This window comes from Bombina bombina, chromosome 3, assembly GCF_027579735.1.
Source record: "Bombina bombina isolate aBomBom1 chromosome 3, aBomBom1.pri, whole genome shotgun sequence".
NCBI classification, from domain to species: domain Eukaryota; kingdom Metazoa; phylum Chordata; class Amphibia; order Anura; family Bombinatoridae; genus Bombina; species Bombina bombina.
Genome location: NC_069501.1, coordinates 650476437 through 650499343, shown reverse-complemented (window position 1 = coordinate 650499343; position 22907 = coordinate 650476437). Strand labels below are relative to the sequence as shown.

The following is a 22907-nucleotide window of genomic DNA, read 5'->3' as shown; positions in this document are numbered from 1 at the left end:
TCAGATAGAGCATGTGATTTTAAGCAACATTCTAATTAACTCCTATTATAAATGTTTCTCTGTTCTCTTGCTATCCTTATATTAATTTAAAGTGATGGTGAGTCCAAGCGTTTAACGCTAGGATTTACCATCACTAAAAATAAAGGGGGAGTTTAATCAATCAACCTTTTAAAAAAGGGTGCTAAACTCATCCTTTCTGTGCTGTTGCACAGCGCTAAATTCAGCAGCGCAGGCCACCCACGGCACAACTATCTCCTTCAATGAGGTGACGTGTGCACCTCTGAACCAATAGCAGTGCATGTCAACTGACAGCTATTGGTTCAGAGGTGCAAACGACACCTCATTGGTAGAAAATCGATGTGCAACGCTTGGATTTACCATCACTTTAAGCTTAGGAGCCAGCCCATTTTTGGTTCAGCACCTGGGTAGCGCTTGCTGATTGGTGGCTACATTTAGATACCAATCAGAAAGCACTACCCAGGTGCTGAACTAAAAATGGGCTGGCTCCTATGCTTACATTTCTTCTTTTTCACATAAAGATAGCAAGAGAATAAAGAAAAAAAAAAGTTGTATGCTCTGAATCATGAATGTTTAAAGTGAATCCGGCTTCCTCCAATAACGGCTTCCACCCAGAGCAAACATTGCCTGAGGCCATGCCGTGATTGGAGGAAGCCGGATTCTTCACAGCTGACGTATAAAGAGAGGATCTGCGGGCAGGGGAAGCTGCTCCGGCTGTGAAGCGGAGAGAGGTAAGTTTTTGAACAAAACGGCTGCTTTGTAAACTTTGATGAATGAAAGTGCTTCTGTTTGTAATAGTGTTTTTAAAAACCGGGCTTTCATTCATCAAAGTTTACCTTCACTTTAAGTTTGTCTTGACTAGTCTTTTAAAGGGATAGAAAGGTCAAAAATTAAATTTGCATTGGTGCATTTCAATAGAAGCATTTTTGCAATACAATTCCATTGGCAACAATGCTTCTAGTAAAAGAAATGTCTGTTTTTCAGCAGCATTTGCACATATCCTGTGAGAACCACCACACCAGTATTCAAACATCACACCTTCTCAAAGAGCCAGCAGTGGCTTGTGTGACACAAATTACATCTTCAGAAGCAACACACAACACCTGCAGCTCTCAGAGCATTTATAGTGTTTGAATACCGGCGTACGGGCCCTCACGGGATATGTGCGTATGCCACTGAAAAACAGAAATAAAACATTTACTATAAGCATTTTTGCTAATGGAAGTATATTGCAAACATGCTAATATTTAAAATTTAAATGCACCCATTTAAATTTTGCCCTTTCTATGACTTTAAAGTGACACAAAGCCCAAGGGGCCGATTTATCAAAGCGTCAATCGGCCCTAATGCCTCCGTTTCCACGCGAGCCATCTCTGAGGCAACAGACAGCAATCTGCCCGATCACATACGATCGAGTTGATTGGCACCCCCTGCTAGCGGACGATAATGTGCAGGCTAGCTTGATAAAGGGCTAGGTGTTAGCCCGAAACATTTCTTATTTGGACCCTGTATACACAATAAAGGTCGTTTTTATTAATCATAGCTGGAGAATACTTTTCTTTGTGGATCTTGCTGGGCTTAGTAAGCCTTCTCCGTGTTCCTGTGAGTGGTGGGTGCTGTATTTCATTTGCCTGTTCAAGATAATGTGCAGGGGGCGGCATTGCACAAGCATTTCTAGTGAAATGCTTGTGCAATGATAAATGTCGACCGTGTATGCTGTCAGCATTTATAGATGTGTGACGGTCATGAACACAATTTTAAACAAGCTTCCAATGTGCCTCCATTATCAAATGTGCTTTATTTTCATGATATTCTTTATTGAAGGGATACCTAGGTAGGAGCACGACTGGAGTAGTACTGCTGCCATCTAGTGCTCGTGAAAATGTATAACATTTTTGTAAAACTGCTGCCATATAGTGCTGCAGACACGCGAGTGCTCTTGAACTTCGATGCCTGCTTTTCAACAAACGATACCAAGAAAATGAAAAACAATTTATAACATCAGTAAATGTGGAAGTTCTTTAAAATGGTATACTCCCCAAATCATGAAAGAATACAGCTAGGTTTCATGTTCCTTTAAAAATTGCACAAGTCAAAAGAAAAACAGTCTTAGTAAGGTTTACTGTATGAAACATCAGCTTTCTTATATAAAATCATGGACACATAGTTTTGATCATATAAGTAGTTACTCTGTGTTTATCATGTGTCACATTCATGAGGTGTCTGATATTACAACTTTCTAGCATTTAAAGTGGGCCTTGATATTGTTTGTGCAGCACTTAGGGGTCAATATGTGACTCACTATTGTATATCTTCAGCCACTACCCAAACAGAATAATTATGTGACTAAACCATGGCAGTATTCTACAACATGTTTAACCTGCTTATTCTTCAAATTCTTTTTTTCACAACACACAATAAAGATCCCCTTGTAACTAATCTTTTCTGCAAAATACTAAAAAGGGAAACCGCTTACTGCTCTATAATAACTGCCATGTCAATCTGGAGACCCCAGTGTACATAATCCTGGGTGTATGGGTCTTTGTGGCAGCTCATCTTAAGGGCAAGACAAGGAATAATAACAGTCAAAAAAGTAAATCTATTTGCTATTCATTTAATATTGTATTTGCATTTTGTATATTGCTTTGGGTTTTGTTTTTTTGGGGGGGGTTGTCTGCTATTTCACACTTAAAGTGGGTGTTTCAGTAACCTTTTAAACAGAGCTAAACTGGAAGCTTCTAAGTAAGTTTTTTAAACAGTTTTATACTGTATTTTTATATCAGTATCTGTGCATCTTATTCTTCATATCAGTGCCTATTACATGCAGTTATATGAAAATGAGTGTATACTGTGCCTTTAAGGGTCTTGAGGACTGGAGTTGAGAAACAGTTTGTTCTCACTGGTTTACAAACCTGTCCTCAGGCCTCCCTTGGTAGTAGGTAATCGCTTTAGAAATGGCAATCACAATATCCTGGGTGTCTATAGAGAATCTAGCACCTCATATTGGCACCAAATGGGGCAAGTGACCCTCTTGAAACAAGAGAACTGCCCTTCCTCAGTTGTGAGTAATCATCACAACAGCAATCACCTGATCCATAAGTATGTTGTACAAAAGCATAGAGAAGGTGCAGCAGCTACTTTTTGTCACTTCAAAATACAGAGGGACAAGACATGGATATGTCCAGCTGACAGGTGAGTATTAGAACAAAAACTGGTCTAACTTGGATGGGGGTGGGGGTTGGTCTGGTGATTCTAAATAAGCCCTTAACCCCCAAAACAAGATAAGATACTGGGGGGGGGGGGGCATGAAAGTAAAAAAAAATGTAAAATTACACACTCAGCAAGACACTTAAATTAACTTCTACAGTCAAACTTACTTTGTTCTTTTGGTATCCTTTGTTTAAAAGCTGCATCAATGCACTAATGGGAGCTAGCTGGCGATTAGTGGCTACGATCATTTGACTCTAGTCTTTGGCTAACCAGCTATCAGCCAAGTCGCGCATTGCTGCTCTAGAGCTGACTTTAACTATGTGTTTAATTCATTTGCAGGCGTTAAACATATAGTTATACACAAGCAATAGTGTAATAATATAATGTATTCCTTATGCACTTTTATGTTGGAAGATCAAAGATCTGAAGTGACACAGTTTACTGTGATACTTTACTTACCATTACTACTGGATCCAGTTCCATCAAAGTATAGCGCACACAAAAAATAACAGTAAAACCTTTGCAGGGTTAAACACAGAGTTGCAGGGTCACTACTGCTAAAATGTCCCTTCAAAAAGAAAACTTGTAGAAATGGGCAACTTGTAAAAGCAACAAAATACACCAGATAACATAAAGCTGAACATATGAGTCATAATTACCTACCTGCTCAGTTGGAAATATACTATTAATGTACTCCACAGCATTGAAATCAGCACGATCAAGAAGATCTTGACTTGGGAAGACCTACAATAGAAAATGATACGTTTACATAAAGTATAAAAAGACTGTACTGTATGTTTAAATCATTGTAAAATAAAACTACATAACCTTGGTACAGATAAACAGAGATTTGTTATATTGAAATGAACCCAATACTAATAATTATAAAACATAATATATAACTTACATTGTTAGCACTATAATATATTGTTATGTAAAAATCAAAACTATACGTTATATATAAATCGATGTTCTCCACAGAAAATGTTTTCAGCAGGATGTCCTTATATAAGGTGCTTAGCTAGCTCACATTAGTGCACTGCTGCTCCTTCAACAAAGAATTCAAAGAAAATGAAGCATACTTGTTAATAGAAGTAAATTGAAAAGCAGTTTAAAATTGTATGCTTTGTCTGAATCATGAAAGAAAAAAAAAATTGATTTTATATCCCTTTAAATTTTAGCCAGGTAGCCAGTAAAATCAGCTGGGTGGTGTGCCCATTAAAGGGATAGAAAGTCCAAAATTGAAATGTGCATATGTGCATGTCAATGTTAAATAGAAGCATTATTGCAATATTCTTCCTTCAGCAAAAATGCTTTTAGTAAAAGTAATAACTGTTTTTCTGTGGCATACGCACATATCCTGTGAAGGTCCATGCACTAGTTATTAAACACCACACCTGCTCAGATAGTTAGTGGTGGCTTGTATGGCGCAAATTATATCTTCCCAGAAGCAACACACACCATCTTCAGCTCTCTGAGCTTGAATACTGGTGCACAGGCCCTCACAGGCTATGTGCATATGCCACAGAAAAACAATAACTTTTACTAGAACCATTGCTAAGGGAATTATATTGCACAAATACTATTTCACATTGCAATGCATTTATACACATTTAAATTTTGACCTTTCTACTCCTTTAAATAGGTCCTGGGAAGAACACTGTAAATTAAGCATTAAAAAGCCATTTTATTGAAAACAAAATACAGGCTTAGAGCAGGGCACACCAGGGCACCTGTAGCACCTAAAAAAATTGCCTGGTTTCTAGAGATCTAAGCCCAGATAGTACCGCCATACTGCCGCAGTCAAAACTGCCATAATCCACCACTTTTCACCTCATCCACAGTTGTGCATCTCTTATGTTTTGTGGACCAGCACAGCATTTCTTATTCTTCCCAGCCCCCACAGCTTCTTGGGGACCCAGTGTTTTATCACAATGTTAACTATGTTTTGCAGTGTGTGGGTAAAATACCTGCTGTCTCTTCTCCCCTCTAACAGTGCAGATGAAGACCAACTATTGCTTTCACTCCAGTAGAGTGTATTGGTCAACTAACCAGGTTACAATAGTTGGTCCTGCTTTGTTCTAATCTTTGCTTGGACTTGAGCTACAGACTTTAGATAAGGTGTTATAATACGCTGCTCTGGTATAAAACTGACTTTTAACCCCTTAAATGCACATGACATGGCTTTCTCATCATGCACATCGCTACCTGTAGACGCATGATAAGACAAAAATGGTGTTTGATTGGTGATACCCCTCACTACAGATCGGGGATTGTTGGTGGCCTATTGGGCGGCACTCCCAGGCTTCATGGGAGTGCTGGGGGGCAGAACCAGGAAGCTCACTGCAGCTGCAAGGGAGCTGGATGGGGGGGGGTCTTCAAACTCCTTAATCTCAGCTTCCATAGGAGCTACAAACCTACCCCCTCATTTGAAAAGAATGCCCTGCTCTTTCCTTTCACACGATGGCGGTCTTGGAGCAGTACTACACAAAAGATCTTTTAAATATAAAGTAAAAAATGAAAACACATGGGGATATGGGCATTTAAAAAAAAAAATCTGGTATGTTTAGAGACACCTAATAAAGTTTATTTTTTAGTAGACAAGTCTCACTCTCAAAAAAAATATATATATAAATTTTGTCTGTATAGACAGGTAGTCACTGTGGTAACAGTAAACACCTTGCAAAAAAAAAAAAAACAATGGGGTCCCTCAAATCTATATTATAACCCCCAAAAGACCGTATGGGCCCCTATTTCACATGTGGCTACCCTTGACGACAATTTAGTAAGGTGATCACTTGGCCATTTTCAGTATTATTTACTAAAATCTAAGAAAAAAAATAAAATAAATAAAAACAGTTTTTGCCGCAGCTATCTCATATGACATGGAAAAAAATGATAGAATATATATATATATATATATATATATATATATATATTAATTTTTTTTTAAATCAGATACAGACCAGCACTCTCCAAATAGCTATGCAATTTCCAGGGTGCTCTTGAACAAGATTATGTAACATCCAAAGAAATCAGGCACTCTCCGGTATTAAGATCCACAGTTTCTTTAATGTGACGTTTTGGGGTCTTTAGCCCCTTTTTCAGACATATAAAACGTATACAATTACCATCAAACTTACCCTCCTATATATAACCCACACCGTGCATCAAATTCAACTCAGGTGTGTCGGATCAGCGTCCCGTTAGCGCTAACGCGCATGCGCCAACAGCCCATTACGGCAACACACATGGGTCAAATCAGAAAAGCAAAAGCACAATATAGTTAAAGGGACACTGTACCCAAAATTTTTCTTTCGTGATTCAGATTGAGCATGAAATTTTAAGCAACTTTCTAATTTACTCCTATTATCAAATTTTCTTCATTCTCTTGGTATCTTTATTTGAAATGCAAGAATGTAAGTTTAGATGCCGGCCCATTTTTGGTGAACAACCTGGGTTGTCCTTGCTGATTGGTGGATAAATTCATCCACCAATAAAAAAGTGCTGTCCAGAGTACTGAAGCCAAAAAAAGCTTAGATGCCTTCTTTTTCAAATAATGATAGCAAGAGAACGAAGAAAAATTGATAATAGGAGTAAATTAAAAAGATGCTTAAAATTGCACGCTCTTTTTGAATTACAAAAGAAAAAAATTGGGTACAGTGTCCCTTTAAGTACATAATAACCCTTCAAACCAATACTAGATTGATATATTATTACCAAATTAGCATCAGAACTTCAATTGGATAAATACCCAACAGAATCGGACTAGACATTAGCCGAAACACTGGTAATGGCGAACGCAACAGTTACTAATTTAAACATGAATAACTGTAATAAAAACATAAACAGAGGCGCCACATGTGTAGGTCAATAAAAACCACAGAATCCAAGCTAGGCAAGATACAGGGTACTCACAAACCTGAAGGCACTCTCTTATGATACAAGCCTGAGGAAACTGGGTCACCCCCGAGAAACGCGTCGATTTCAATCTCTGTATAGTATAGGAGATTTGATTTTAACACACCCAGCTGTAATTTGTTACATTGCTGGTGTTTTTATTTTGTACAATAATGAACACTAGTTCTACTATTTACAAAGACTGGTGTGTGTGTTACAATCTCCTTCCAAGTAACCCAATGGCTGTTTAGCCTCTTTCCCCTTCTTCAATTCATAGGAAGCAACCCAGGCAAGGGTGGCCGTTCCGGAGATTCACCATTACAGGATACTACGACATGGACTCCTTTGCACAGCCAGCTGGTTTGCTGTTAGAATACCAGCCCGCTTCTAACAGGCACAAGAGAGTGCCTTCACGTTTGTGAGTACCCTGTATCTTGCCTAGCTTGGATTCTGTGGTTTTTATTGACCTACACATGTGGCGCCTCTGTTTATGTTTTTATTACAGTTATTCATCTTAGAAGTCACATCATTCTTGGAGTGAAGACCGAGAGCTGCCTGTTTCTCATACGGATTTTTTGGGACATTTGTGGGACTCTCTCCATATACCTCTCACATTGGTCACAACTTAGTGCCACGTGTGTATATACATATATATATATATTGTATATTTTTTATACTTTAAATTTTTTATATTATGTACACGGTGTTACAAGATGCACGTTTAACAATTGGGTAACATTTATTACTGTTATATAGCGCCTCCTATAGGTGATCTGTGGTACCATCAGCACAGATATTCCGGTTTATATACTAATTTAAACATAATGTATTATCAAGTGTTCTGACCAGAAAGAATATGTTAGATCCGTTCATCGTGTAGCCGATTGCTAATAGCCAATTACTTGCCCATTGCTCACAAGTGTGTCAAACATCAGAAAACAGTAATGTGCAAAAGACATCACTAATTATATACATCTGTCCAAAATAATACCTAACGAGCGTTTACCGCTGCCGCATATGTCATCATAGATAGCCTATTAATTAGTAACTACTCGTGTTAGATACATAGACAAGGCTGTCATATACAAATTCACTACGATAAGGCAATAGGAATATACTATCAAGCTTCCCTAGCTGAAAGAAAATTAAGTAGTCATCATTCTACTGTGTACTGTACTTGCACTTCAGATCCTCACAACGTATTACTCTAGATAACAGCTTTATTGTCAATTAACATGTACCTTATTAGAGTATATCATACAGTTCCCAATGGATGTTTGTGTGTCTAGTGGCTATTGCTATCCTGTTATAGCACTTTATCTATGGGAGAACAACAGCTACATTTGTCAATGTCAACATTATTAATCTCTACACACACACACACACACATACACACAAACATTATATTACAAACAAAAAGTAATACAACACACCTAGCTGGTGAGTGCTGGGTGTCTCTGTGTTGTATTACAAACAAAAAGTAATCCCCCTTGTTTCATGCACCCATTCTGGACTGGGGTTAACTGCCTGTGGCTCTGGTGACATCACAGCTTTTTTGGAGTGCTATTTAGCAACCAGGGCTGGGATGTTGCTGAGTCACTGGATGTGTACCTAGTCCGGTCTTGGAGTGCAGTTCCCTTCCGTGTTTTGTATTTCTCTCGGTGATTACATACACCTGTGCACCCCTTCTTTGTTCTCAGTTTGTTTGGTTTTGTAAGCTCACATGGTGTGGCTGTGTTAGGGACTCAGGAAGTGGAAAGGACCTCGACGTGGTGCCTGAGCTTATCCCATTTGGCCAGATGCGGTAACTAACCTTTCCAGTTGTGATTTTATCTTAGCTGTGAGCTAGCTGGTGAGTGCTGGGTGTCTATGTGAGATATATATATACTGAACCATTATTCTACGCTGGCATGTTTGGACGAGCATTGTTATGCTTTAGAAGCTTAATATCCATATATTGTGTTAGACCAGATAACCGCTTTAGTGTCAATTAACATGTACATTACTGAGAGTTATTGTACTGTTCCCAGCGGATACTTGAGAGACTAGTGGCTATTGTTATCCTGTATGAGTTAGTAGCACTTATCTATGGGAGAACACAAACTATATTTGACAGGTCGGCATTAACAATGTCTACCATATATACATATACATTTTCTATTGATAGGTCTATAGATAGGTGTAGCAGCGTGCATCACTCCTTATTACAAGATGACAGGGACACAAAATATATATATAGCAAGATCTAAGCATATATGTAAACCATATACACATTGTAAATTACATGACATCCGTGGCATCTTTAACACCTATACATTAATACAGCTTTCTAGCTGAAGAAACCTACTGCATGTTACACAATATCAAAGTAGACTAGCATTTCAGAGGAAGCAGTGCATGTCCATATTGGTATTAAGTCCTCTAGGTAATTAGGGTTTGTAGAGTAAAGATCCATCTGCTCTCCTTCTGTAGCAAGAGTTTTGCTCTATCCCCACCCCTAGCCAGAGGTGGGACATGATCGATGATCATACATTCAAGCTCCGATACTGAGTGTTTGGCCAGTAGGAAATGTTTTGCGACCGGTTGGTCCGTCTTGCCCGTTGCCAGGGCACTTCTGATTGCACATCTATATGGGTCACTCACTGAAATTTGACTTACAATAGGGTGTAAATCTAGGTAGCAAAAAAGCTCACCGAGGTGAAAAAAGGCTTAGCAGTGAAAGGGTTGATGCCATATTTCCTGGCGTGCGCTGTGTAAACCGAAGAGCTGCTGTTTGAGCTGAATTCAGCTAGCTGGTTGCTTTGAAGACCAGCACTATTTACTTTGTGGCACCCAAAAGTGTGAGTTGTTTTTACATATTCGATTTTATAAATATTTTTACAGAATAATGCTATGTGGCACCCCTGTTTTGTGCTTGAACTTTTCAGATATTTGTACCCTACCCAAGGGACTGAAGCGGAGCTGAGCTTGGCTCCAATATGATTTAAAGAGAACTAATCTTATTCTAATTGAAATATTTTAATTTATCTAAAAATTACTCTTATTTGTATAGGTTTATATTTTAATTAGCAACATTTTTTTAATATTGCTTATTTTAAATTTGCAAGTTTTGATTAAAGAGTGGCAATCCAAGGTTATTTTTTTTACATTTTACCCTAGTCAGTATTAAAAGGCATTCCCATATCTTATCTAAGAAAATATTTATAAATAAAAAAAAAATGATATGGTGTAAACTCTATTCCACTTGAAAAGCTTTATAGAGAATATACCTAATTTTAAAGGAGAATGATAACCTTTTGAACAGGAACATTTTCAACCATTATGTGAGTTACACAATTAAACTGTCCCAAAAACAGAAAACGTCTACTTTCTTCAGCAACTTTCAAAACCAGAGAAAACAATACAGGTATACCTCACTCATACAGCGGGTTAGGGACCGAAGCCCGCTGTAAAGTTAAAACTGCCTTAAAGGGACATGAAAACCAAATTTCTTTTTTCTTTCATGATTTAGAAAGAGCATGCAATTTTAAACAACTTTCTAATTTACTTCTATTAGCTATTTTTCTTCATTCTCAGTAGCTCCTGATTGGTGGCTCCACATAGATGCCTCGTGTGATTGGCTCACCCATGTGCATTGATATTCCTTCAGCAACGGATATCTAAAGAATGAAGCAAATCAGATAATTGAAGTAAATGAGAATTTTGTTTAAAATTGTATTCTCTGTCTGAATCATGAAAGAAATTTTTGGGGTTTAATGTCCCTTTAAAGTGAAACAATGTGGTTTTAGCTTTCTTTTCGCTTGAAAACATGTTTGAACTAACATATATTAGGGGAGCAATAGTGCTAAGTTTAGTTTAACACTAGCACAGTATTCAATTAGTATTCAGTAAAAACTGTACCTGTAAAATAGAAATTATTGTAGTAAAGTTTGCCAGAATACAACACTGAGACAAAGATTGCACTGTAATCCTCTTACTAGAGTGAACTGGGCATAACAAAATGGTGCCACTCACTTTTCTCACAATCTCACAATGAGTACAGCACTGTTTTAAAATCCTTGGCGGTTGAACTTCAGCTCCACAAAGCGCTGTATAGTGAAGCGCTGTAAAGTGAAGTATACCTGTATATTTTTGTCTAATGATACAAATTATTTCGTAATAAAAGAATTTTACTAAAAACAATAAAAAGTACAAATTAAAGACAATGAAATGACTAAGGATTGAAGAGTATAGTTTATTGTCCATATTTTATTAATACCGTTTAATAATTTGCACACATTTTCAATAATAACCGCTATTTGAGAGTTGCCCTTTTACAGTAGTAAATCCAGCTCTGAAAATAACCAAATGCTGCTGTCTGCAGCCATATAGAAACAAATGCTAAATAAGAATTTATGCTCATACCTAATTAGCACCCCACCTGGCTGATTTTACTGACCACCCAAACAGAAATTGATATTAAACTAAAAGTTGTGTTATCTTTTAACACAGAGATTGGTGCTTATTTCTGTGGTACGAAAATTACTCATATAAAAATGCAGTGCACCATAGAGAATTGTGGGTTATATCCTTAACCCCTTAAGGACAAGGCCATTTTTCAATTTCTTTCCCTTAAAGGGCCATTAAACCCAAATTTTCTCTTTAACCCTTTAATGACCACAGCACTTTTCCATTTTCTGTCCATTTGGGACCAAAGCTATTTTTACATTTTTGTGGTCTTTGTGTTTAGCTGTAATTTTCCTCTTACTCATTTACTGTACCCACACATATTATATATCGTTTTTCTCGCCATTAAATGGACTTTCCAAAGATACCATTATTTTCATCATATCTTATAATTTACTATAAAAAAAAAAAATGGAAAAAAACACACTTTTTCTAACTTTGACCCCCAAAATCTGTTACACATCTACAACCACCAAAAAACACCAATGCTAAATAGTTTCTAAATTTTGTCCTGAGTTTAGAAATACCCAATGTTTACATGTTCTTTCCTTTTTTTGCAAGTTATAGGGCAATAAATACAAGTAGCACTTTGCTATTTACAAACCATTTTTTTTCAAGATTAGCGCTAGTTACATTGGGACACTAATATCTTTCAGGAATCTCTGAATATCCATTGACATGTATATATTTTTTTTAGAAGACAACCCAAAGTATTGATCTAGGCCAATTTTGGTATATTTCATGCCACCATTTCACCGCCAAATGCGATCAAATACAAAAAATCGTTCACTTTTTCACAAATTTTTTCACAAACTTTTGGTTTCTAACTGAAATTATTTACAAACAGCTTGTGCAATTATGGCATAAATGATTGTAAATTTTTATTTGGGATCCCCTTTGTTCAGAAATAGCAGACATATATGGCTTTGGCGTTGCTTTTTGGTAATTAGAAGGCTGCTAAATGCCACTGTGCACCACACGTGTATTATGCCCAGCAGTAAAGGGGTTAATTAGGGAGCATGTAGGGAGCTTTTTGGGGTAATTTTAGCTTTAGTGTAGTGTAGTAGACAACCCCAAGTAATGATCTATGCCCATTTTGGTATATTTCATGCCACCATTTCACCGCCAATTGCGATCAAATTAAAAAAAAAAATTAAATTTTTCACAATTTTAGGTTTCTCACTGAAATCATTTACAAACAGCTTGTGCAATTATGGCACAAATTGTTGTAAATGCTTCTCTGGGATCCCCTTTGTTCAGAAATAGCAGACATATATGGCTTTGGCATTGCTTTTTGGTACTTAGAAGGCTGCTAAATGCCGCTGCGCATCACACGTGTATTATGGCTAGCAGTGAAGGGGTTAATTAGGTAGCTTGTAGGGAGCTTGCAGGGTTAATTTTAGCTTTAGTGTAGAGCTCAGCCTCCCACCTGAAATATCAGACCCCCTGATCCCTCCCAAACAGCTCTCTTCCCTCCCCCACCCCACAATTGTCCCCGCCATCTTAAGTACTGGCAGCAACTCTGCCAGTACTAAAATAAAATATATATTTAAGCTTTTTGGGGGGGTTTTTAAGCATATTTACATATGCTGCTGTGTAGGAGCCCCCCTTAGCCCCCAACCTGACTGATCCCCCACCAAACAGCTCTCTAACCCTCCCCCTCTGCCTTAATGGGCGCCATTTTGGGTACTGGCAGCTGTCTGCCAGTACCCAGTTTAGAATAAAATAGTTGCTTTTTTATTTTTTCCCCATTTTCTGTAGTGTAGCTCCCCCCCCCCCCCACCAAAGAACAAACCCCCACCCCCTCCTAGATAACTTTGATTGTTATTTTTTTTTTTAAATATACACTTTTTTTCTGACACTTTTAGTGCTGTCTTTTCTGTAGTGTAGCGGTTCCCACCCGCTCCCGCCCCGTGCACGCGCCCGCCCGCCCCCATCGGCCCCGCCCCCCTCTACATTACCCGGTCCATCGATGGCCGCCCACCCGCCTCCCAAGTCGGCTCCCACCCACCAACGATACCGGCCATCGATGTCCGGTGCAGAGAGGGCCACAGAGTGGCTCTCTCTGCATCGGATGGCCATCTATAGTTATTGCAGGATGCCTCCATATCGAGGCATCACTGCAATAACCGGAAAGCAGCTGGAAGCGAGCAGGATCGCTTCCAGCTGCTTTCCACACCGAGGACGTGCAGGGTATGTCCTCAGGCGTTAACTGCCTTTTTTTTTTTTTTTTTGAGGACGTACGCTGCACGTCCTCGGTCGTTAAGGGGTTAATGATTCAGATAGAGAATACAATTTTAAACAACATTCCAATTTACTTCTATTATATAATTTGCTGCAATATTTAGATATCCTTTGTTAAAGAAATAGCAATGCACATTGGTGAGCCAATCACATGAGGCATCTATGTGCAACCACCAATCAGAAGATACTGAGCCTATCTAGATATGCTTTTCAGGAAAGAATATCAAGAGAATGAAGCAAATTAGATAATAGAAGTAAATTAGAAAGTTGTTTAAAATGGTATACTCTATCTGAATCATGAAAGAAAAAAAAATGTAGATGTAATGTCCCTTTAAGGACCAGGGCTATTTTTACATTTCTGCTGTGTTTGTGTTTAGCTGTAATTTTCCTATTACCCATTTACTGTACCCACACACATTATATACAGTTTTTCTCGCCATTAAACGGACTTTCTAAAGATACTATTATTTTCATCATATCTTATCATTTACTATAAAAAAAATTTTATAAAATATGAGGGGGGGGGGAAAAAAAACACACTTTTTCTAACTGACCCCCAAAATCTGTTACACATCTACAACCACCAAAAAAACACCCATGCTAAATAGTTTCTAAATTTTGTCTCGAGTTTAGAAATACCCAATGTTTACATGTTCTTTCCTTTTTTTGCAAGTTATAGGGCCATAAATACAACTAGCACTTTGCTATTTCCAAACCACTTTTTTTTCAAAATTAGCACTAGTTACATTAGAACACTGATATCTGTCAGGAGTCCCTGAATATCCCTTGACATGTATATATTTTTTTTTTAGCAGACATCACAAAGTATTGATTTATGCCCATTTTGGTATATTTCATGCCACCATTTCACAGCCAAATGCGATCAAATGAAAAAAAAAAACATTCAATTTTTCCCAAATTTAGGTTTCTCACTGAAATTATTTACAAACAGCTTGTGCAACTATGGCACAAATGGAAGCTTCTCTGGGATCCCCTTTGTTCAGAAATAGCCGACATATGGCTTTGGCATTGCTTCCTGGTAATTAGAAGGCCGCTAAATGCAGCTGCGCACCACGCGTGTATTATGCCCAGCAGTGAAGGGGTTAATTAGGGAGCATGTAGGGAGCTTTTAGGGTTAATTTTAGCTTTAGTTTAGAGTAGTAGACAACCCAAAGTATTGATCTAGGCGCATTTTGGTATATTTCATTCCACCATTTCACCGCCTAATGCGTTAAAATAAAATAAAAAAAAGGTTCACTTTTTCACAAACTTTAGGTTTCTCACTGAAATTATTTACAAACAGCTTGTGCAATTATGGCACAAATGGTTGTAAATGCTTCTCTGGGATCCCCTTTGTTCAGAAATAGCAGACATATATGGCTTTGGCGTTGCTTTTTGGTAATTAGAAGGCCGCTAAATATCTCTGTGCATCACACTTGTATTATGTCTAGCAGTGAAGGGGTTAATTAGGTAGCTTGTAGGGAGCTTGCAGGGTTAATTTTAGCTTTAATGTAGATATCAGCCTCCTACCTGACACATCACACCCCCAGATCCCTCCCAAACAGCTCTCTTCCCTCCCCCACCCCACAATTGTCCCGCTATCTTAAGTACTGGCAGAAAGTCTGCCAGTACTAAAATAAAAGGTATTTTAATTTTTTTTTTTTTTTACATATGCTGATGTGTAGGATCCCCCCTTAGCCCCCCAACCTCCCTGATCCCCCCCCAAGCAGCTCTCTAACCCTCCTCCTCTACCTTATTGGTAGCCATCTTGGGTACTGGCAGCTGTCTGTCAGTACCCAGTTTACTAAAAAAAAATATATATTTTTTTTTTTTTTTCTGTGGTGTAGCTTCCCCCTCCAAAGACCAACCCTCCACCGCCTCCCAGATCCCTTAAATGCTTTTTTTTTTTTTTTTTTTTTTTTTATTAAATTTTATCCCACTTTTATTCAAAAAAATTTCTGTAGTGTAGCCGTTTCCACCCCGTGCACGCGCCCGCCCCATGCACGCTCCTCCGTGCGCGCCCCAGGCTATCCCGCCACGTCATAGGGCACATTGAAGGCTGCCCACCCGCCTCCCAAGTCAGCTCCCACCCACCAACGATACCGGCCATCGATGTCCGGTGCAGAGAGGGCCAAAGAGTGTCTCTCTCTGCATCAGATGGCCAAGGGGTGTTATTGCAGGATGCATCGATCAGTTTGTGCAAGACGTACCCTGTACGACATGAGTCGTTAAGGGGTTAAAGAGACATGAAACAAACATTTTCTTTCATGATTCAGATAGAGAATACAATTTTAAACAACTTTCCAATTTACTTCTATTTAATTTGCTTCATTCTCTTGTTATCCTTTGAAAAGGTTTATCTAGGCAAGCTCAGGGGCAGCAGAAAACCTAGGTTCTAGCTGTTGATTGGTGGCGCTATATTATATATATATATATATATATATATATATATATATATATATATATTTTTATTGGCTCACCCACGTGTTCAATTAGAAACCATTAGTGCATTGCTGCTCCTTCAACAAATGATATCAAAAGAATGTAACAGATTACATAATAGAAGTATATTAGAAAGTTGTTTAAAATTGTATTCTCAATCTGAATCATGAAAGAAAAATGTTGAGTTTTATGTCTCTTTAAGGGCTGCCACTGACACCAACATGCAGATCTCAGAAAGTGCTAAACTGCTTAAAAGTCCTTAAAGGGATATAAAGCCAAAAAATAATATTTTGTGATTCAGACAGAGCATACAATTAAAAAAAAAAATCCACTTTACTTCTGTTATTACATTTTCTTTTTTCTCTTGATATTCTGTGTTCCAGAGATACCTAGGTAGCATCTGGTGCCATCTAGTGCTCTTGCAAATGGAGAATATTCTTGCAAAACTGGTGCCATAATAGTGCTCCAGAAATGGGCAGGCTCCTAAGCACACATCCCTGCATTTATAAAAACTTTACCAAGAGAATGAAGAAAAATTAATAGAAGTAAATTAGAAAACCGTTTAAAATCACATCTGCTCCATCTGAATCATGAAAAAATGTTGGGTTTCATATCCCTTTAACCCCTTAACGACCAAGGACGTACGCCACACGTCCTCAAAAAAAATACAGTTAATGACCGAGGACGTGTGGCGTACGTCCTTGGTCTGGAAAGCAGCTGGAAGCGATCCTGCTCGCTTCCAGCTGCTTTCCGGTTTTTGCAGTGATGCCTCGATATCGAGGCATCCTGCAATAACCCCCCTTGGCCATCCGATGCAGAGAGAGCCACTCTGTGGCCCTCTCTGCACCGGACATCGGTGGCCGGCATCGTTGGTGGGTGGGAGGCCATCGATGTGCCGAGTGGAGGGGGGCGGGATCGGGAGGGGCGGGAGCGCCTGCGTGCACGGGGGGGCACCGCTACACTACAGAAAACTAAACTTTCAAAAGTAAAAAAATTAAACATTTTGGAAGCTGTAAATAAACAGCTAAGAGATCTGGAAGGGGTGGGGGGTTGATCTTGGGGGGGAAGCTACACTACAGAAAAGGGCATTTTTTTTTTTAAAAAAAAGGCACATTTTTTCACTAAACTGGGTACTGGCAGACAGCTGCCAGTACCCAAGATGGCGCCCATTAAGGCAGAGGGGGAGGGTTAGAGAGCTGTTTGGTGGGGGATCAGTGAGGCTGGGGGCTAAGGGGGGATCCTACACAGCAGCATATGTAAATATGCTAAATAAAAAAAAACACAAAAAAGGCCAAATATAGCTTTTATTTTAGTACTGGCAGAGTTTCTGCCAGTACTTAAGATGGCGGGGACAATTGTGTGGTGGGGGAGGAAAGAGAGCTGTTAGGGAGGGATCAGGGGGTCTCATGTTTCAGGTGGGAGGCTGAGCTCTACACTAAAGCTAAAATTAACCCTGCAAGCTACATAATTAACCCCTTCACTTCTAGCCATAATACACGTGTGAAATGCAGCGGCATTTGGCGGCCTTCTAATTACCAAAAAGCAACGCCAAAGCCATATATGTCTGCTATTTCTAAACAAAGGGGATCCCAGAGAAGCATTTACAACCATTTGTGCCATAATTGCACAAGCTGTTTGTAAATGATTTCAGTGAGAAACCTAAAATTGTGAAAAATGTAACTTTTTTTTAATTTGATCGCATTTGGCGGTGAAATGGTGGCATGAAATATACCAAAATTGGCCTAGATCAATACTTGGGGTTGTCTACTACACTACAGCTAAAATTATCCCTAAAATCTCCCTACATGCTCCATAATTAACCCCTTCACTGCTGGGCATAATACACGTGTAGTGCGCAGTGGCATTTAGCAGCCTTCTAATTACTAAAAAGCAACACGAAAGCCATATATGTCTGCTATTTCTGAACAAAGGGGATCCCAGAGAAGAATTTACAACTATTTAAGCCATAATTGCACATTGCTGTTTGTAAATAATTTCAGTGAGAAACCAAAAGTTTGAGAAAAAATTAGTAAAAAAGTGAACGATTTTTTGTATTTAATCGCATTTGGCGGTGAAATGGTGGCATGAAATATACCAAAATGGGCCTAGATCAATACTTTGGGATGTCTACTAAAAAAAAATATATACATGTCAAAGGATATTCAGAGATTCCTGAAAGATATCAGTGTTCTAATGTAACTAGCGCTAATTTTGAAAAATAATGGTTTGGAAATAGCAAAGTGCTACTGGTATTTATGGCCCTATAACTTGCAAAAAAAGCAAAGAACATGTAAACATTGGGACAAAATATAGAAACTATTTAGCACGGGTGTTTTTTGGTGGTCATAGTTAGAAAAAGTGTGTTTTTTTCAATTTTTTCCTCATATTTTATAAAAAAATTTATAGTAAATTATAAGATATGATGAAAATAATGGTATCTTTAGAAAGTCCATTTAATGGCGAGAAAAACGGTATATAATATGTGTGGGTACATTAAATGAGTAAGAGGAAAATTACAGCTAAACACAAACACCGCAGAAATGTAAAAATAGCCTTGGTCCCAAACGGACAGAAAATGGAAAAGTGCTGTGGTCATTAAGGGGTTAAAGGATCATGAAACCCAATTTTTTTTCTCTTTAATGATTCAGATAGAACATACAATTTAAAACAACTTTCATTGTACTTCTATTATAAAATTCTTTGTTTTATTGTTATCCTTTGTTGAAAATCAGGAAGGTAAGATTAGGACTGGGCGTGCACGTGTCTGCAGTACTATACAGCTGCAGTTTTGCAACAATAAAACACATTAGCAAGACGTGCACACTACCTATCTAGATATCTCTTCAACAAAGAATAACATAGGAACAAAGCAAATTTGATAATAGAAGTAAAATTGGAAACTTTTTTTATAATTGTTTTTCTTACAAAAGGAAAATTTTGTGTTTCATGTCCCTTTAAGTTAATGTGATGGTCTAGATCTCCACACACCACATACACAGAGCATTCATTATAAAGTTAAAAAAGAATAACGCAGCATTACTTAACCCACATTATATTGCAAAGGTGAAAAAAAATGCAAAGGTTATTCATCCTGAAATAAGGATTCATTTTTAATTTGTGTCTGCAGAAATACCATGACCCTGCTACACAGCAAAAATGTTATAAAATAAACAAACATACCAAGTTCTTTTATGATTCAGATAGAGCACATATACATTTTAAACAACTTTCAGATTTACTCCTATTATCAAATGTTCTTCATTCTTTTGGTATCCTTTGTTGAAGAAGCAGCAATACATTACTGGAAGCTAGCTAAACACATTGGATGAGTCAATGACAAAAGGCATATATGTGCAGCAACTAGCTCCCAGTAGTGCTTTGCTGCTTCTGAGCCTATCTAGTTAAGTTTTTCAACAAAGGACACCAAGAAACAAAACAAATTAGATAACAGAAGTACAATGGAAAGTTGTTTAAAACGGCATGAACTATCTGAATCATGATAGTTTCATTTTGACTTGAATGACCCTTCAATAGCATTGTTTGCCTTCAATTCTCTGAACACAGAATCAACCCCTTACTAAGATTCAAGAAGTTTTCTGAATAGAAGATTGGTTGGAGTGGAATAGATCTGCACAAGGACCTGAGTGTGAGGACGGAGGGGCAAGCAATACAAAAGTGAAAACCATAATGTTATTATTTTAGTTAAAAACATTTTTTTAGAATTATTAGTATAGTAGTAGTAGTATCAAGGGACACAAGCCAATTTTTTCCTTTCATGATTCAGATAGAGCATGCAATTTTAGAGGGACAGTCTACACCAGAATTTTTATTGTTTTAAAAGATAGATAATCCCTTTATTACCCATTTCCCAGTTTTGCATAACCAACACAGTTATAATAATATTCTTTTAACCTCTGTGATTATCTTGTATCTAAGCCTCTGCAAACTGACCCTTTTTTCAGTTCTTTTGACAGACTTGCAGTCTAGCCAATCAGTGTCTGCTCCCAGATAATTTCTCGTACACAAGCACAGTGTTATCTATATGAAATATGTGAACTAACACCCTCTAGTGGTGAAAAACTGTTAAAATGCAATCTGAAAGAGGTGGGCTTCAAGGTCTAAGAAATTAGCATATGAACCTCCTAGGTTAAACTTTCAACTAAGAATACCAAAAGAACAAAGCAAAATTGGTGATAAGTAAATTGGAAAATTGTTTAAAAATGACATGCTCTATATGAATCATAAAAGTTTATTTTGGCCTAGACTGTCCCTTTAAGCAACTTTCTAATTTACTCCAATTCATTTTTCTTCATTCTCTTGCTATCTTTATTTGAAAAAGCAGGAATATAAGCTTCGGAGCTGGACCATTTTTGGTTCAGCACCTGGGTAGTGCTTGCCGATTGGTGGCTAAATGTGCTTTAAAGGGCCATTATAGTGGGAAAATGCATGATCTAATTAATCAGATCATGTAATTTTATTACTAGCGACCCTGCAATGCTATGTGTTTAACCCATCAAAAGGGGTTACAACACAGTTAAAGTCACAGCGCACTGCTCGTCCTGAGTAAATATGGCCAGTGACAGAGGTAGTCCCACAACTCAGCTATGCGACTATCGCTGCTTTATGGTTGGCCAGCAGTGCTCTGTGGCACCCAAATGGTACACTTTAACTACATGTTTAAACCATTTGCAGGGTTGCCAGTGCTAAAATGGCATGCTCTAATAAATTAACGCATTTACTTTTTCCACTATAATGTCTATTTAACACCATAATAATTACCGGATAGGACTTTTTAAGTTACCTTGATCTTTTACTTCTAAAGTGTTACCATAAGAACATCTCACCAGTTATTTGAGACGACTTATGAAATCATAATTTTAAAGTGATTGAAAAGTTTAACAAATTAAAGCCAGTATCTAAAAATACTCTTAAAAACATTGGCACTTTAATTCATTAATCTTTACAATGACACTTCTTTATTGAAATACCATTTCTTTATGGAACGCAGACCTGCGATCCTCCCGCATCTCCTGCTGTAGTTAACAGATTGATGACTAATCTGGCTTCCTCCAATCGTTGTGTGCCCCCTTTGGCGTCCAGCTCAAATGGCAACGCAACAATTGGAGGAAGCCAGATTCATCATCAATATGCTAAATGCAGCAGGAGCTGCAGGGGGAGGATGGCCGGTTTGTTTTCTAAAAAAAAAACAAAGGTAAGTATTTTACAAAAGAATATTTTTAGATACCGGGATTTACATTTTTTACAATCACTTTAAACCACACAGCAGTGAGTTGGAGCCTTTGGTCAGTAATGAATGAGAACAATTAGCTTTGAAGTGAATGAAGGTGGATCTGAGCTGCTGATATTGTGCTAAGCATCTGTGTATACGTACTCTATGAACAGCTCTAGCAGTCTCACTCTAAATACATGAAACTGTTTTTATGCAGTGCTGTTAAGGAAGTGGTAAAAATTAATTAAAATGAAGAATGTTAATCAGCTTTACAAACGCTCAGCCTATTTCAAGCTTCTACTGTAGACGTGTAGCTGATGACAGTGCACTGCTGTTTGACAGTGTACACACGCTAAGCTGAGAGTTATCCCAAGATGAGACCTTAGTCCGTATATTGCCCGCACCTGTTCTATGGCTTGCTGCACCTCCGGGGACAGGTGTAACACCGCCTCAAGCTCCTCCACAGCCTCCAACTCTTCCTCATCCATTCTCCTAACCAGCTGCTTTTGCTAAAGCTTGGACACTGAGACAGCTTCCTGGACCGCGTTGGATCATGGGAGAGCCTTGCAGTAGATGGTTTCCGTAGAAACGGTGATTGAGATGACGCCACCATCTTTAAATAGGGAAAAAAACGTATTTGTTAATAACAACAAAAACAGTTTTTAATTCAGAAACATCTAAATACTATAGTTTAAATCAAGGCTATTTTATTATATATTGTACTTATCAAGTAAGTTACTACGTTGTCACATGACCACAAATAGCAAGGTAAAGTATTGCCAGGTAGAAGCGTCTATAGCCAGCTAGGGTTTTGGTGGTCCATTGTGATATTTGTCATTTGTATGTGTTACATATAAAAATAACGAAATAAAAATATTTTAACCCCTTAATTAACTGGTGCAGTTTTCGAATTAAAGACCACGTTATTTTTTTTTTCACGATTTTTGGCTTGTTTCATTAAAAGACATTTTGTTATTTCATGTTGCAACAAAAGTCATAATGCTTATTATGTGTTCATGGCAAACAAAACTTTATTTTTATTTAAATACTATGAATATTTTCAAAATCAATGTAGTAATATACTTATACATGTATAAATATCTTTCCTAAAAATGTCCAGTTGCACAGTGATTTAGCAAAGGAATCAGGGTACCCTATGTGTGTTGTTCTTCCCTCCATAGGGCTTTTTTTAAATGATTTTAGTCACCCCAAAGCACACATTTTTAGTCCTGCCTTTTCACTGGGGCCACAACACTATAGTTCTTTATACTAGGACTGCAAGAAAAATTGTGGATAGAAAAATTTAACCCTCGGGCCACCAGTTAGCCATAGGGTTGCCTGGTTCCAGTATTCAACCGGACAGTCCAGTATTTTGCAGGCTGTCCAATAAAATCTGTACAAAAATACTGGACACTTA

The 22907-nt window shown here is 37.9% G+C and overlaps 1 protein-coding gene across 1 annotated transcript in view; it reads right to left on the bottom strand.

The window, feature by feature from the left end:
• Positions 1 to 22033, bottom strand: part of VPS53 (VPS53 subunit of GARP complex) — an 833787-nt gene extending 811754 nt beyond the window's left edge. The window contains exons 1-2 of the mRNA XM_053707376.1: positions 21895 to 22033; positions 3892 to 3972 (exon numbers count right to left, since the gene is read on the bottom strand). Of these exons, the coding sequence (XP_053563351.1) occupies positions 3892 to 3972; positions 21895 to 21978 (165 nt within the window). The 5' untranslated portion in view covers positions 21979 to 22033. The remainder of the gene's footprint in view (positions 1 to 3891; positions 3973 to 21894) is intronic.
• Between the last annotated feature and the right edge of the window lie 874 nt (positions 22034 to 22907).